The following is a 16,484-nucleotide window of genomic DNA, read 5'->3' as shown; positions in this document are numbered from 1 at the left end:
TGTGTACCCAGTGAAGGTTCATTGTTGCCATCATTAATCACAGCTGCACTGTTGAAGTGTGTTGACTAACTACATAATCACTTTATTCACACACACAGCCTGTCTTAGTCTCCCCTAACCTTTGCCCTGTATTTCCTTGTCATGCTTCTTGTATTCTTTTGTTTAAAAAAAATATTATTATGATTATTATTTTTAGACTATAGAACAGACCACTCTGTCTTTATGCATATAGAGTCAATAAGTCAAATAGATTTCTTGACCCTGTGTGACATCAGGAATTTCCATTCATGTCTTTATGTGTTCAACATCCTTTTTTTTTTTTTGCTCAGTACAAAACCAAAATGGCCACAAAATTCCAGAAATATGCAGAATGATGAGCCTGATAGTCTGCTGGTATGCTGGTTTACGTCCTTGAGGCTTGCATGCACTCAGTAAAGTGGTCTTTTGATGTAGGCATTCATTGTGAAAAAGGACACCTGCCAATGGTGCTCAGATCAGAGGGCCACCAAAACTACTTGGAACTTGGAACTGTGGATCATGAATGTCGAGACCTTTTTGTGGAATCTGGGGAGGTTTTTTAATATTTATTTTACTGGAACAATATGTTGCGTTGAAGAATGGACCAATGTCTCTGCTTAGCTCTTATTTCTTCCCCTTTCTCTTTTGAAGAGCTATTAAAAAGTACTTCAAGTCAAATTTAGAAGTTTTGCGTGCTTTAATGGGTCAAGTCATTTTCAGGGAAAGCAATTCAATCTGCATCTCATTGGATTCACTGAAAACAGCTGGACTTTGTCTCTTTAACAGCTGAATCCCAGCTGTCATATCCTGATTCTGTCCATTCATTATATTGAAATGACTTTCCCCAGCTGTGATCTGTCTCAAACAAGCTTTTATTGTCATCTTTGAATTTTTATTACATTAAAAACAAGAGGGTCAGATGACTATCTTCTTGACTTCAGTTTCCAAAGAAAGCTTATGTAGGCATCTTATGTAGATTTCTCGTTTTACTGCCCTGATGATGGTGACCCAGGAGTTGAAGATGACTGGTTGGAGTGTAGTGCAGACTATTGGCCACTAGATGGAGCAGTAAAGTCACACTCTGTCTTGAAACATTAGAAGCATTAAAAAAGTAGTCATAGTTCAGTTGTTTTTTTTGTTACTATGGCCATTGTTTATCATATTAACGGCTATAATTATTATGAATCCTATATCTGTACATCTGTGTCTCTGTGTCCCAACCAGCAGTGGCATATGGCCGCCCGCCATAAGCCGGGTCTGAAGAAGTTTTTCTTCACCACTCTCGCGCCAAATGCTTGCTCTCGGGGGAAATGTCGGGTCTTTGTAAATTATAGAGTGGTGTCTAGACCTGCTCTCTCTGTTGAGTGCTAAAACATTGTACAAACAATATAAAGTTGAAAAAGTTGTATAAAAACACTAGGATATGAGGATAAAGAGAGATGATTGTTAGGGTGGGTTATTACTTGGGGTGCACCAATCCAATATTAAGATCAAATGTCGGCACGGTCATTGACCACAAAGATTGATCCAGGGCCGATCCAGTTTTTTTTTTTTTTTTGTCGCAGAACATCCTTTGTCATTCTTCAGCAGCACATGTGTCACATGTTGGAAGAGTTGAGTTAACCATTAAGCAACATGGAGCGAGCCAAAAAGCTGTCTGTGGGTGGAGATATATCACGCTTGCCATGCCAACCAGTTTGTCAACTGTTTGCAATATCTGCAAAGTAAATGTCTCAAGGGGTGGTGGTAGTACTGCAAAGTACAATGCTACCAATATAATCAAGGACATCCAAAAGCACCATGTTATTCAACACATTACATCTATGTTATTTTGTCTAAGTTAGGAAAGTAACTGTAGTTTTTGGTGCAGTTAGTCTCTTCCATGTGGAAGGAAGGTATGAGGTGGAAGGTATACAGTTAAATTATTAATTCAATAACCGTATCGGTATTGGGTATTAACAGATAAACAAAGCCTAAGAATTGGTATCGGGAATGAAAAAGTCAGATCTGTTCATCCCTAGTTATTACACTGATTTTACGGGATTGGGTGATTAGTGAGAATGGGTTGTTTGGTGGAAAATAATACAAATGTTTGGTAGGTGTTTAAAATGAAATATACCTTATAGACAGTATATTTGTTATCTTGCTGTGAATGTATTCTATAAAATATATGATACATACAGTACATATACAAAATAAACAATATATACTAATTATAGTTGAATGAGGAGTGGGAATAATAAGCTTCTGCTTTGTCCCAACAAATTGAACACATTGTTGTTAGAAACTGTGTGTGTGTGTGTGTGTGTGTGTGTGTGTGTGTGTGTGTGTGTGTGTGTGTGTGTGTGTGTGTGTGTGTGTGTGTGTGTGTGTGTGTGTGTGTGTGTGTGTGTGTGTGTGTGTGTGTGTGTGTGAAAGAGACACTTTATGGGTGAACATATGTTTGTTTTTTAATGTTATCTGTTGTTTGTTGGAGCAGAACGTGCAAGACAATGTTCTGTGTGAACAGACAATGACGTTGTTTCTTATCTCATCGTAACTTCTGTTATGATATGACTCTAAATAAAATGTAGTTGAATTGAAGAATTAACCAGTGTCTCTTTCTTTCTCTTCCCCTCTTCTGTTTTCCTCTCTTCCTTCTTCTCTCCTCTCCGTAGATGGATCAGTTGTCAGACGAGGAGGTGGAGGTCCGGGATGAGGAGGAGGAAGAGGAGGACAGCGATAAGGACGACCAGGACCTGGATAAGATGTTTGGAGCCTGGTTGGGAGAGCTGGACAAACTCACGCAGGTACACAAAGTAAGGGAGCGCCACAGCTGATCTGCATGAACTGTATCCCATGCTGCACTGTCGACTGTGCATGTAATTGTCACGGATTTTCATCTATTGTAATACAAAAGTTATAATATTGTGTCTATTCAGAGTCTGGATGATGGTCGCCCGGAGCAACCGCCTCAGCAGAAAGCTCCCCTCAGACAAGAGACCAACATGGCCAACTTCTCGTACAGATTCTCCATCTACAACATCAATGGTTCCGACAATTTCATTCCATTGCAGTTTGATTTAATTTTTGAACGCATGTTTCCTCTCCGCCTCCGAGGAGTCATCTAGTCTCCCCTGGCCAGACCTTCCTCCACAGCACTGGGGAGGAAGGTCTGGCTAAATCATATATTCTAGGCCGTGCGCAGGGTGTAATTTGTGTTTTTTGATCATGAGCAACAAAGCAAAACATGCAAGAATGAAATCCCCCTTCCAATACCATACATATAGTTCCACTTGGCCAGCCATGCCAAAACACTTATGCACTTCAACATCCAGTGGAAAATAATCTTAAAATGAAATAGCACAACATGTTGTCAACATAAAGCACAGCGCTATCAAGCCGGAGAGCGGAGTTCACTATCTCGTTCCTTCATCTGGAGTGTTTGAATCCAAATCCGATCTTTTACCTAAACTAAACATAGTCGCTTTGGTGTTTAAACGTAAGTGTCGTCGCCGCATGACGCTCACTTTTTCTTGCTCAACAAAACTACCATGGCACCTGAAGTGAGTGTCATCTGGCAGTGCCTGTAGCCAGATCCCAATTAGAAAGGGCGAAATCCCAGGCATTGACCATTTCCTTAATACTACCTTGAGTATTAAATCTGGATTTCTTATTCAGGTGCTTTAAAACAACATTTTACAACAATGCCATACCTACATACATACATACAACTCAAAGGTACTTTAATTGAGTATTTTAGTTTCCCCCTACTTGGCTGTTGTACGTTTTACATATCTATTTTTATAGCTTTAGTTACTTTGTATATTCATTTAAATTTTACAAAATATGATGAGTAATCTATGATGTATAGTAAAGTGGAGAAAGAGGAGACTGATCCGGTGGTGAAATTCACACGCTAGCCGCCAAGTCAATCGTCCGCTGTTATTTTGGTGAAAGTAACTCCAAAGTAATGTAACCCATCACAATTCAGAGACGGTAATAATGTAATCTAACTAATTACTCTCAACTGACAGTAACTTGTAATCTATGATGTATTACACTTGGGAAGTAACTTGCCCAACACTGCCAAAACGTCCCATTTAGAGAGTAAATGTTGTAAACATATTTACAATATGTAAAAATTTTTACAATCTATCTCTGAAAAAACAAGCCAGTCCATATTTTCCTCAAAACTTGCCAGTTTCAGGGCATAGCTAGAAGTTTGTTGTTGTATCCCAAAAGCGAAGGGATTTTAAGGACGGAAACACACGGACGTAATGTCGGGCTTTATCCTGGAAATGTGTCTCTCTCTTCGCCACGTCTCACGTGCTGATGTTTCTGCGTCTGCAGAGGCGTTGAATCAGGGGGAGAACGTGGACCTCGATGCTCTCATGGCGGATCTCTGCTCGATCGAACAGGAACTCAGCACCATCAACACAAAACCCAACAGCACCGGCAGCATGGCTCGCCTGGGGTTGACCGACACCAAGGTACACACATACGTACTGTACATGTTTTGAGTTTTGCTTTTAAATAACCCCATCTATTGTTGAGTTTGTGTTTTGTCTATTTTGCTGTAGTGTGAGGCTCATGCTACACACTTGTCCCTATACAAATCAACGTTACAACAAGTAAAATGAAAGCAGAATTAATCACCCACAAAATTCCATATTGTCGCTGTCATGCAGAAACCTATCTCTATCCCATATCTAACATATCCCTATCTCCATAATTTCACATTTTATTTTATTTTTTCATAAATCAATGCTGATTGACATCTGTCTGTCTGGTTTTGCAAATATTTTTCAACCGTGACGAGCCGATTACAGCTGACTATGTCGAAGGTAAATACCTCAAAAAATGTCCAATAAGCCTTTGTATTTATTTTCCAGAGAAGCAATGGTTTAGGACACAGGTTTTTTTTTTGCCCGACAGCGACGATATCCGACAGTCCACATTAGAAGGCTTAATCTTGGGTCTTCTCGGGTTCTCATAGTGTGACTCGCTAACTCTCACCGAGTCGATACGCCCTCCTCTTCCCGTCTCCAGGTCCGTCAGAAACCTCCAGCAGGGCGCAGTAGCCGGCAGCAGCCAGCAGGGAGTAGCAGCGGTGGAAGCGGCGGCGGCGGCGGTAGTAGTAACAGTGTTAGCGGCGGAGGGGGCAGCAGCGGGGCGAGCAGTAGCAGCAGCAGCACCAGAGCTTCACCTGCTGGCACTATCAGAGTTCCCACCGGGCATCATGGGAGGCCAGCACTGGCCTCTAACTTCAGTCTTGACGACATCACTGCGCAGCTTGAGAAGGTGTGTGCAATATAGGATGTTATATTATATCATATATATTTTTGTATGATGTATGATCCCGACCTTTCCTTTCTCGCCTCTGCTTGCCCGTCAGGCGTCTCTCAGTATGGACGAAGCTGCTCGTCAGACCTCCTCCCACTCCCTTAGCTCCGCCTCCTCCTATACATCAGCCACGATGCGCCGACCCGGATCGTCTCAGCGCCAACATCGGCGCACAGGATCCGTCGGCACAGTCAGCGAACATGAGGTAAACTTAGCTTCAAAGTTGCCTTTGGCCTTTTCATTTGGTGTTGATTCCTTTTCACAGTTCATCAATAACAGTGTGTCAAAATTTGGGCGGTCCAAATAATGCAGATGAATGCATCCCCTATTGACCTTTGACCCGGAGCCGTTCTTGCCACCCCTTGACTGTAAAACGTAAAGTGTAGGAGGGAGACGAGAACGCGCTGCCTGGATAGTTGATTGGAAAATCTCCTTCCTGAAGCACTTTTGAACTTATCTCCTCGGCATATTAGGTCATATTGTTGATTTTTACAATTAATCACCCACAAAATGAATTGCTTCAACAGTGAAAATAATAATAAAACAGTTTTTGAACTTTAATGTCAATCCTGCTGAGCATTCATTGATTCAATTGAGTCTACATTATGTATACGATAAATTTAGAGTAATTAATCACAGAGTATGTAATTAATTATATCACTTTTTTTTTATCAATTTGACTGCCCTAGTCAAAATGTCTTCACAACATCACAAGTTTTGACTCAGAGTTTGAAAATAATGTGCAGTATACTACAGCCCAGTGTTGTAGCACTCGAGATCGGTCTTGGTCTTAAAGGAGAATTCCTGTCGATTACAACACGTAGCTCTTTTGTTTGTATATTCAGAGTGCTGTCAGTAGAGAGAAAAACAAAACCAATCGGTGCTGCCTACACCGTGTTATCCTCCTGTTGAGGTTAGCACCCAACAGGCTTAAACAGGGCAAGTTTTAAACGTGTTTTTAGCCTCATAACATGTTCATAATGTCATTAAAGGTGCCTACCGATGTGAAGTGATTCCTTCCGAGTGAACACAGTGAATCTGACTGCTGTAGATGTGAAAGAAATGCATGAAAGTTGTGCCAATTCAGCTCTGTTTAGTTCTGGTGTTGAGACGGCAGTTAGAGAGCTTAGGGACCGTCTACAAACTACAACACAGAAAATAGATGAAACAAAAATATGTAGGCTCTCATCTTAATGATTAAAAAAGGTAGTGTTTCCAAACTTACCTCAATTCTAATTCACATTCTTAAAAATAAGGTTATTTTTGAAAATATGGTTGTATCTCTGTTCGGTGTTGGTGGAATTGACAGAAATTCTCCTTTAAGATTGTTCTCAACATTACTTTTTAAAGGTCTTGTCTCTTGGAATCAACTGCAATTTTAACTTGATCTTGTCTTGGTCTCAGATAGACAGGATTCTGGATGTTAGTTCAAGACTGGTCACGACAACTGCAGGAATGCTTCTAAATATCCTGCTCATTGTCTAATTGTACAGTATGTCATCATTACTGTCATTGGATGTAACAATTTCTGCTTCAAATACAACCCGAACTTGATTTATTTCTAATTTGAAATTTGTTACTCTTGACCTCCTCTCCCCGCCCCCTTAACACACACTCCCAAGAAAGGGATTGCAGGAGACAGGAGAAGGTCTGGCTATGGCACTGGTCTGATTTTGGTCTTGCCTTGGTATTGCCCTGCCTTGGTATTGGCCTTGACTCAGTCTCAACCCCTAAAGGTCTTGGTTTTGACATGGTCTTAACCACTCAAAGTCTTGGTCTTGACTTGGTCTCAATACTCTCTGGTCTTGCGGATGACTTGGTCTCGGTTTAGGTGGTCTTGACTACAACTCTGCTACACACGTGATTTATAAAGCTGATAGTTTGAGCTTTTCAATTGCCTTCCTGTCTCCATTTGACTGTTTTGGTATCTGATTTGACAAAACGTCTCTTGTTGTCTGAACTGAGGCTTTTCTTCTCTGTTTTTCTCTTCAGGCGCGTTCAATCGTTCACTCTTCGCGCTCCTCCGTCACCTCGGCATCCGGGGTTTCTGTGAACTCTGCCTCGTCCATGGACTCGTTGGACAGCGTTCTTCGCTCCAATGAGTCAGACGGCCAGCAGCCTTCAGTTATACCCTCAGCTGAAGGAGCCGGTCAGAGTCATCCCCACACAGAGGTACATGCTCACTTTTTATAGACAGAATGAATGAATGAGTGAATGAAAGAATGATGGGTATGTTTGGCTTATCCTCACTTTCCTTTTGTTCAGATACTAATGATGAATACATTACAGTTCTGTTTAGATGTGTTTAAGATGGGCACCATGTTGGAAGAAAACATCTTGGCAGAAATACTTTTGATGAAGGTCCAGAGGGACCAAGACGTTAGTTTTCTTTACCAAATGGTGATTCTAAAGCATGAGCAGAATGCAGGACTTATTTTTTTTTTTTTTTTTTCAAGTTTGTGATATTTTCACACGCACCTGTACAGAAGAATTGTTGGATGTGCAAATTTAGCCGCTTTCTCTTCTTATTGTGTCCTAGAGCGGATCAACACACACATGCACACACACTGTGATGTCGTTAGTCAGATCTTGGCCACAAGAAAAAAGCTTGTGTTTGAACTAGACTTAGACTTCTCTTTATTAATCCTTTTGGGATGCAAGGAAATTGAAATTTCCAGCAGCAGTTTTCAGCAAAATACAGAATAGAGAGAAAGAAGACATGAAGATAACAATAATACCAATAAAACATTTGGCTATAAAAAAAGTTAAGAGGATCTACAACGCCAACAAAAACAAACTGTGCCCGCCAGCCAATAACCGACAAGATGGATTTGGGGTGGAGGTTGGGGGGGTTAGTGTGCGTACACACCGAAGGGAGGGCGAGGGGACGGGATGAGGAGGAGGGAGCAACATCGCTTCGAGCACCTTTAACACAATTGGTTAAAACTGGACTTGTTAGATAACATAGCATTGGAGCATTGTAAGGTAGGATGGTGGTCTAGACGATCTTTATTTGTAAAGTGTCGTGAGATAACTCTTGTTATGATTTGATCCTATAAATACAGTTTAATTGAAATGGAATAATTTAATGTTAGTTAAATTAAATTAAATTTAGTCTCGCTTTGCCAGACCTTCCTCCACATTGCTCCAAAGGAGAGTCTGGCTTACCGGGATGGGAAACATACTGGGATGGGAGATAAAAATCCTCTGGTTTAGTGCAATTTCAACAGAAAGCTCAGATTGGACAGATAGTCTAGCTAGCTGTCTGGATTTACCCTGCAGAGACCTGAGGAGCAGTTAACCATCAGAAAATCCAGCGGAGTTTAGAATTCCAACACCAAGAAAGCTGAAGGTAACGGACAATGGCGGAATTTACGGCAGCAACAGAGCAATAACGGCAGTGGACCGTCGTTGATATAGACTACCTTATTTATAAATCAATCCCTCTTTTGTTTCTGACCCTGGTGGCTGCTGAAGGCATTTAGCCCAAAGCCTTGTAAATGCCAAAGTTCAACCCAAGCAAGAAACCAAATGAGCTGCACTGGGAACACAAATCCTGTTTGGTGACAAGGAAACTAGGTCACTGCTCCAAATTCCTCCAGTGCATACACAGATACTCCAGAGAGCACAGAGGCCGGGCGTGAAGGAAAGAATAAAATTAGAATAATGAGATGAAAGGCCAGAGTGAGTCAGCAAATGGCCAAAGATGATAAACAAATGAGGGAAAGTCAATGCTGGAAACCCACAGAGAGAGAGAGAGAGAGAGAGAGGGAGGCAAAGAGTGAAACAGAGACAAGAAAGAGTACTGATACAGAGAAAGAGAAGGGGGAAAAAACAAAGAGAGTGATTAGAGGAGAGTATGTGCTCTTCTTTACCTAGAGCGTTGCTCCCATGAGTCCAGCTCATTAGAAACTGGGACTACTGAAATTTGAATCACAGTCTTTCTGTCCAATAGACACTCACTCTGTGTGTTTATTAAGGGCAGAGAAAATATCATCCGAAAAGGTTTACAAAAGCTCTCACAACTAGACGATGAATACTGGACTGGAGGTGCTGGCCTGAAGAACATGTACCTAAAAGACACTAGATAATGTTCCCATGGACATACTGTATTTTGAATTAGCAACATGTTCACGAAAGAATTACCTACTGTGTGACATTCTTTTTTCCTCAGTAAAATAACATCCCCATTGAATTGTTTGGAGAAGGAAAGGTTAAATTAAGGACTGATTGTCAGAGTAACTCTGTCACAAACCCTAGCTTGAAACGGCACTAGGGAGGTCTAATGTTTTTAGGCCACATTAGTACACAATATACTTTGCCTTTAAACATAATTCCAAGGAATGAGAAAAGAATATACAAAAGGTCGAAGACATGCTCATTGTTGGGCATTAGGAAGGTTCAGGCACAAGGTACAGTTCATATTTAAACTTCTAGTGCAGTGTCCAGTCAAAACGTGTCCGTTGCGAATGGGACAATTGTGAGGCCACCGGTATTGCTGGACAGAAAGACGGATGGACGGACGGACTGGCTGACTGACTGACAGACTGAATGACAGCCAGACGGACTGTCATACAGACAGACAGACTATCAGACATACTGTCTAACAGACAGACAGATAGGCCGACTGTCTGACAGACGGACTATCAGACGGAAAGACAAAGAGAATGTTAGACAGAAAGACAGACGGACTGTCAGATGGACTGTCTATTAGAGAGACAGATAGACGAACTGTCTGACAGACGGACTGTCAGACAAACGGAATGTCAGACAGGCAGACAGACAGACGGAGGGACAACCAGACGGACTGTCAGAAGGACTGTCTGACAGACAGACAGTCAAACAGACAGAGAGACAGACAGACCTTCTAGTTTAGTTAGATTAGTCGTTCTGGACTCTTCTGGGGAACAAGCCTCTGGGTTTACTGCCAGCCGCCATCTTTGTCAGTTATTGGTAAGAGATGGGGTCAGATAGGCAAGCAGCAACATGAGACACCTTCAACAAGCACGGTTTAAAGTCCAACTCATTTTTTGCCTGATAGTTCAGCTGATTTGGCTTTGAGCCTGCACAGGGCCTCTGCTGCCTGATGAGCATCAAACTGATTATATTGTGATAAACTGACAGTATTGTGTACGGAAGATGAATCATTTGAGAGGTAAACTATAACATCCAGCCCTACTATTACATACACCCATTGATGATATAGTCTAAGTATTTACTCATGATTCATAAATGATAATAGGGTCAGCTTTTTCAGTAGTACTCTAAAATCCGCAATTGAAACCAAATTATGTGCGAATCATGGTAACAGGTAAATTAGATACAGCAGATACTGAAGAAGACTATTTTGATTGCACAGAATATTAAACATAACATAAGTCACACTGCATATAGCAGCTTTCTCGTCTTATTAATGTGTCCTAGAGCGGATCAACACACACGTGCGCACACTTTGTCGTCAGTCAGATCTTGGCCAAAGGGAAAAGCTGACTATAATCGCGCGTGCGTGCGTGCGTGTGTGTGTGTGTGTGTGTGTGTGTGCGTGTGTGTGTGCGTGCGTGCACTTGTGTTCGCCTTTGACCTAAATATTATTTGTAATCTGGGGTTATCAAAAGAGAGCTAATGCTTTCTATAAAATGGTTTCTAGTGATTGAAACACACACATGAGATTATTGAAGACAAGAACATGAGTGTTTGAATTTATATTTTTTCATTTAAACAACACTTAATGGTTATACGACATCTCTCGTTGGCAACATCTCTCGTTGGGAAAAAAATATGGATTAGATTCAATTGAAATATTATTAAATATGTTCAAGTGGTAATTGTTGTTATTAAAACAACAATACAGGGAAATTTAAAACATCAGATCAGAAAAGCAAACTGGATTTGGACCAAGCCCGTATGAAATTGAAGGAAATATATTTCTGACTCTTGGCCACCCTAACAGCCACAGCACTACCTTGAACCACAAACATCTCCTTGTTTCTCAAGGTCTCACTTGCTCCAGTGACACGGGTAGAACCCAGTGTGGCTGTATGCTGGACCCCTGTGTGCCAGTAGGAACCAGCTCAGAGGGAACCTTTGACTCACAGCATGAGCATGCGTGTGGGATTATGTGAAGCTTACTGAGCCAAAGATTTCTCCCATGTCTGTGGAATTCATAGAGTATGAGTAATATAGCAAATAAATAATCAATACAAACCTGTTGTGTGTGTGTGTGTGTGTGTGTGTGTGTGTGTGTGTGTGTGTGTGTGTGTGTGTGTGTGTGTGTGTGTGTGTGTGTGTGTGTGTGTGTGTGTGTGTGTGTGTGTGTGTGTGTGTGTGTGTGTGTGTGTGTGTGTGTGTGTGTGTGTGTGTGTGTGTGTGTGTGTATGTGCGTGTACGTGCACTTTGTGGTCTACAATATATCAAGACAAGATAGTTTAATGCAGTTGTTCTCCTGGCTACTAGATGCCTGTTCCAAAAAAACACTTTTCCAAACATCTCTAATAAGGCTTACACATGTCTGCAGGCTTTTTTGTCAAGCTGACCAGGTGAAATGAAGACGTGAGAGGAACGCACTGCATCACAAAATAACTGGTCTGGTGTGTTAATGATGTACAAGACTGTTCATCAGGTGGATTTCCTCCTCAGCTCATGTTCTTAGTTTTCTAGTTTGTATAAAAAAAAACATCTGAGTTAGTCTATATGGTTGTTTTTTAATGTGTGTTTTAATACTTGCCATCCCAGTGTACCTACATCTTTACTCTGATCTGTTTATTATGTGTACAGCTCTCCTTCACAGGTTTCCATCTCTGCTTCACCACACAGCTTTCTGCTAAAGTGCCACATGCAGCCAAATCAAACACCAGATTAATTCACCAGGACCTTTCTCTGTCTCTCTCTTTAAAGCACTCCTATCTGGACAGGGAAACCTTTCTGATTCTGAAAAACATAGCAGGGAAACCTTCCCACCTGCTGACCAAGGTGACGCCTCATTCACTTCTGCACGCTCCTCCTCTCCTCTTGCATGGCAACATCCTCCTGTCCCTGCTCTATCTGTGTCTATATGCACGAAGCAGGCCATGGTCACAATGCACGTTAACTCTTTTACCTTCCGCATGCTTCTCTCGCCATCTCCAGAACAGTTTGTGTGTGTGAGGGTAGTACACAGTGCAGTGGTGTGTGTTTGGCAGCAGTATGTTGCTGTGTGATGTGAAAGCTTTACAGAGGCTGTGGTACAACATACACACAAAACTGTTACATTTGTGGTAACTCTCTGTGCCAGTAAACTGCAACTCTAGTGTAACTGTGACCTGATGAAATCAACCAATCTATGATCATTTTGTTTGTCATGATGGCAGAAATGCATGTTTTAGCATGAAGGTTTGCATTAAGGTTTTCTTAAAGGTCCCATGACATGGTGCTTTTTGGATGCTTTTACATAGATCTTAGTGGTCCCCTAACAAGTCTCTCTCCCCAAATTCAGCCTTGGTGCAGAACTAAAGGCCAAAACGGGCAAAGCAAAGAAAGGGAAGGTAACCTTGCCCCTTATGATCTCATAAGGGCCAAGATTCCAGATTGGCCCATCTGAGCTTTCATTTTCTCAAAGGCAGAGCAGGATACCCAGGGCTCGGTTAACACCTATCAACATTTCTAGCATCGGGGGGACAAAAGGCAGGCTGGGGGGAACGCATATTAATGTTAAAAAAAGTCAAATATTCTTGCCATGGGACCTTAAAAGAATAAGAATGGACATGAGTGAAAGCAAACTGTACTTTACTTCACATGCACGGTGTGATGTAGATGTTGTGCCAGTGGCTGACAGGACTGAAGAGCCTTATAGGGATGCGATCACACAGGAGTCAGTGTCGATGCAGACGCAAAAGTTCAGTCAGCATTTCTTGGACCCGGAGAATTTTATCAAGTGATGCTGGTTTAACATTTGTGTGATTTGCTTATAACATCACAAACTGATCTGTTGTGGCTATTGTACATACAGGATGTTTGTCACAGCTGTCTTGCCTTTGATTGGACGATAGAGGGATTAAGTGTTAATAAGTCACATAAGGCTGCAAACACGCATTCTGTGTGATCGTACTGTAGGACTGCTTCAACAACACTGTTTGCTTGTATTGAAATGTTTGGGATGGTAATATTAACGAGGATGTAAGAATTACTCATGTTTTACGAAACTAAGAACAGGTAAGTGGGACAGTCAGCGCTTCTCTGTCTGCTTTTATCTGCCAAAATCCAAACATTTAAACTCAAGAACAGTTTTGGAAGGTTTGCTGGATTCTTACAAGAATTATGTGGGACTGGAACAAGCTTTGTGTTTGGAAACTACTTTATGCAGATTGTAGGGAAACTACATTGTTTTCTGCAGTGAATCATAAGTGCTCCTCCAGTTGATGATATTTTACGCTCGAAAGACGAACTTGGACAGCTTTGTCAGATGTCTCACTCTGTAGCTATAACAGAGACCTAAGCACACAGGGTGAATAGAGGATCTGCAGCAATGTACGCTACAAGAAAAATATGGTGTTTTTTGTTCTTATTTTTATTCTGGTACAACCTCAAAATACAATTATGAACCTGAAAATGAGCATAATGTGGGCGCTTTAAGCAGCCCAGGTTTTTTGCTTGGTAATGAGTGTTTTGAGCTCAGCCAGTTGCAGTAATAGAGCTAAATGTAGCATATGAGCCTGGTGCTAGCTAACACCGATCAATGCAGATAATGGGACTAGCTACTATACTCTAATTGTTGTTGGTGTTGTTGTTCCACCCAGATGAGGATGCTAGTGGAGATCAGCCATTCCCAATGCAATGTTAATGTTACCGTGTTAAGAGGAGGATAAACCAAAATTTGTCACTTCAGTTTAGCATTCCTGATGCCGGACTACATTTTGTACATTAATGTCCTAAGATAGATGGCTCTTTATAATATGTGACGTTGATGTCCGTTAGAGACTCTGCTGTAGGCTTCTTAATGTTTTTTTTCTGTGTGTGAGTATGGCCATTGGATAAAGAGTAAGCAAGGAGGCTTTATTCTGATTGGTTTGGCAATGTCATGATTTGATTGGATGATAAAGCAGATTATGTAGTTTGATTGGATGTTAGAGGAATGTGCCGGATCTGCCTGATTAATCTTCTTTGGTACAGAGAAGAGGTGATTCCCTGCATCATCATCTGTGTGCACACACACACACACACACACACACACACACACACACACACACACACAAACACGTTGGCTGGCCGGCAACACGCTGTCTCGCTTTAAGTTCTTTGGAGGCTTTGTCTGTCTTTACATCTGCCCCAAGTCCTCATTTCATCAACTTTTGATAGAAAAATAATTATCTTCCTAATCCTCAAGGGGTCTAATTGAGTCAAGCAGACTCCAGTGGGCTACTTTTTTAATGCTCATAGTTTGACAAAATCTAGTATACATCCCTGAATTACCAAAGGGTATTCTGTGGACTTTTTCCCAACTGTTGTGCCATTGTGTTGAATAGATTTTAGTAACAGACATCAGTCCAGACCTAATGGGTCCGGAGTAAGTACATTTAGTCAGATTAATGTTGTACTTTTAAGATCCATTTATTTCAGAGCAGCTGCCATTGGCTTAAAATCTAGCTTTTACTGCTGTGGATTCAAGATAACCCATTTTATCGTCTTACAGTGTTTACATCCTAGGGTAATTCAGGCTTCACTGATTCTTGGATTAAATGCAAGAAACGTGATTTCCATTTTAAATAGTGGTCCCAGATGGCAGCGGGATGGGCCACGATGGGCCCTGAGATTCCACGTAGATTACAAGCTACAGGGCCAGTCTAATTCCTGCAGCAGTGATTAGGCTGAGCGTGTAATTATCACATTCATGCAATCAGCTTCCAGAGCGCAGATGTGTGTGAAGTGTGTAAATGTATGTACTGTAGAGCAGGGCGATATGGAAAAAATCAAATATCTCGATATTATTGACCAAATACATTGATATTGACGCAATATTGTAGGGCTGACAATTGGTGGTTTAACAAAATATTAACACAATGAGAGTTTTGTTAAATAATCACCAACAATGTGGATAAAATGACTAAATGGGTAAATGTAAATAATAAAAGAGCTCTAACATTCTCTACACATTACTGCAATGAAGCCCTTAAAACCAGAAAAAAACTAAACTTGCGTCATATCACGATATTACCATATCCGAAATCTAAAACGATATCTAGTCTCATATATCGATGCCGATATAATATCAATATATTGTCCAACGGCAAAAGCACTCACTTTCCCTACTCAAGTTGAAGCACCGATTCTTGTTAAAATATACTCTGGTAAAAGTAGAAGTACTGATTTAACTTCTTTACTCAAGTAAAAGTAACAAAGTACAGGCTTGGAGATTTACTTAAAGTATAAAAGTAAAAGTAGCCTCGTGAATGACAAAGCTACCTGGACCAGACAGATGTTACTAGAGAGCACACTGAGAAACTACAGTGTACATGGAAAAAAAGGCTTTTTCTTTTTTTTTTTCTTTACATGCCATTGCCTACATTTTAAATGGCTCTGCCAATAGGCCTACAACATATATCTTATTTATTGTGACAGGGACTGTCAAAAAATAACGGGAACTCCAGTGAAATTATTTCAGAGTTGCTAGTGAGGACTAGATTAGGACTGTGTTTAAAGCTGATTCTGGTTTACAACTTCACCCCAGCTGTGTCTGTTAAAACACGGATGGAGGCAACTTCTCTCTCTTGATATTACAATCAAGCAACAGTACAACCACAGGCGTGGGTAGCTCTGCTATGGCTGTGTGTCGTTCTGCAAAGAAATAAATAACATTGTAAAGGCTACCACACACCATGCATAGGATTCATATATGTTATAAATAATAACAATAAACCCACTATTAATTACATTATCTTACTGCAGTTTAACTATGTAGCATGCAAATAATGCACCTAAAATAAGAAGCGTGAGACAGGGCGTTCAACAATCGCCATTAAATGGAATCAACAGCCATCTGTAGCCTAGCAAATAGGTGAAGAACAACAAAAACACCAGCTTACTTTAACTTTGCCAGAACGATAGACCATAAAATGAACTGACAACATATGGTAAGTTATACGACTTACAGTTCTCAAGGACGCACACAC

At 41.0% G+C, this 16,484-nt stretch overlaps 1 protein-coding gene across 4 annotated transcripts in view; it reads left to right on the top strand.

Annotated features, from left to right (window-relative positions):
* Positions 1 to 16,484, top strand: part of raph1a (Ras association (RalGDS/AF-6) and pleckstrin homology domains 1a) — a 58,350-nt gene that overhangs the window by 28,216 nt on the left and 13,650 nt on the right. The window contains exons 3-9 of one of the 4 annotated variants that reach the window (XM_034885365.1): positions 2,676 to 2,807; positions 2,940 to 3,048; positions 4,351 to 4,490; positions 5,050 to 5,301; positions 5,396 to 5,548; positions 7,336 to 7,515; positions 12,238 to 12,312. In XM_034885365.1, coding sequence (XP_034741256.1) covers positions 2,676 to 2,807; positions 2,940 to 3,048; positions 4,351 to 4,490; positions 5,050 to 5,301; positions 5,396 to 5,548; positions 7,336 to 7,515; positions 12,238 to 12,312 — 1,041 coding nt within the window. Of the gene's footprint in view, positions 1 to 2,675; positions 2,817 to 2,939; positions 3,049 to 4,350; positions 4,491 to 5,049; positions 5,302 to 5,395; positions 5,549 to 7,335; positions 7,516 to 12,237; positions 12,313 to 16,484 lie in introns of all 4 variants that reach the window. The other 3 variants (XM_034885364.1, XM_034885367.1, XM_034885366.1) reach the window with 3 other exon arrangements.

Source organism: Etheostoma cragini, chromosome 11, assembly GCF_013103735.1.
Source record: "Etheostoma cragini isolate CJK2018 chromosome 11, CSU_Ecrag_1.0, whole genome shotgun sequence".
Classification (NCBI taxonomy): domain Eukaryota; kingdom Metazoa; phylum Chordata; class Actinopteri; order Perciformes; family Percidae; genus Etheostoma; species Etheostoma cragini.
Note: the sequence above shows the minus strand (reverse complement) of the source record. Positions and strands in the feature narration are given on the sequence as shown.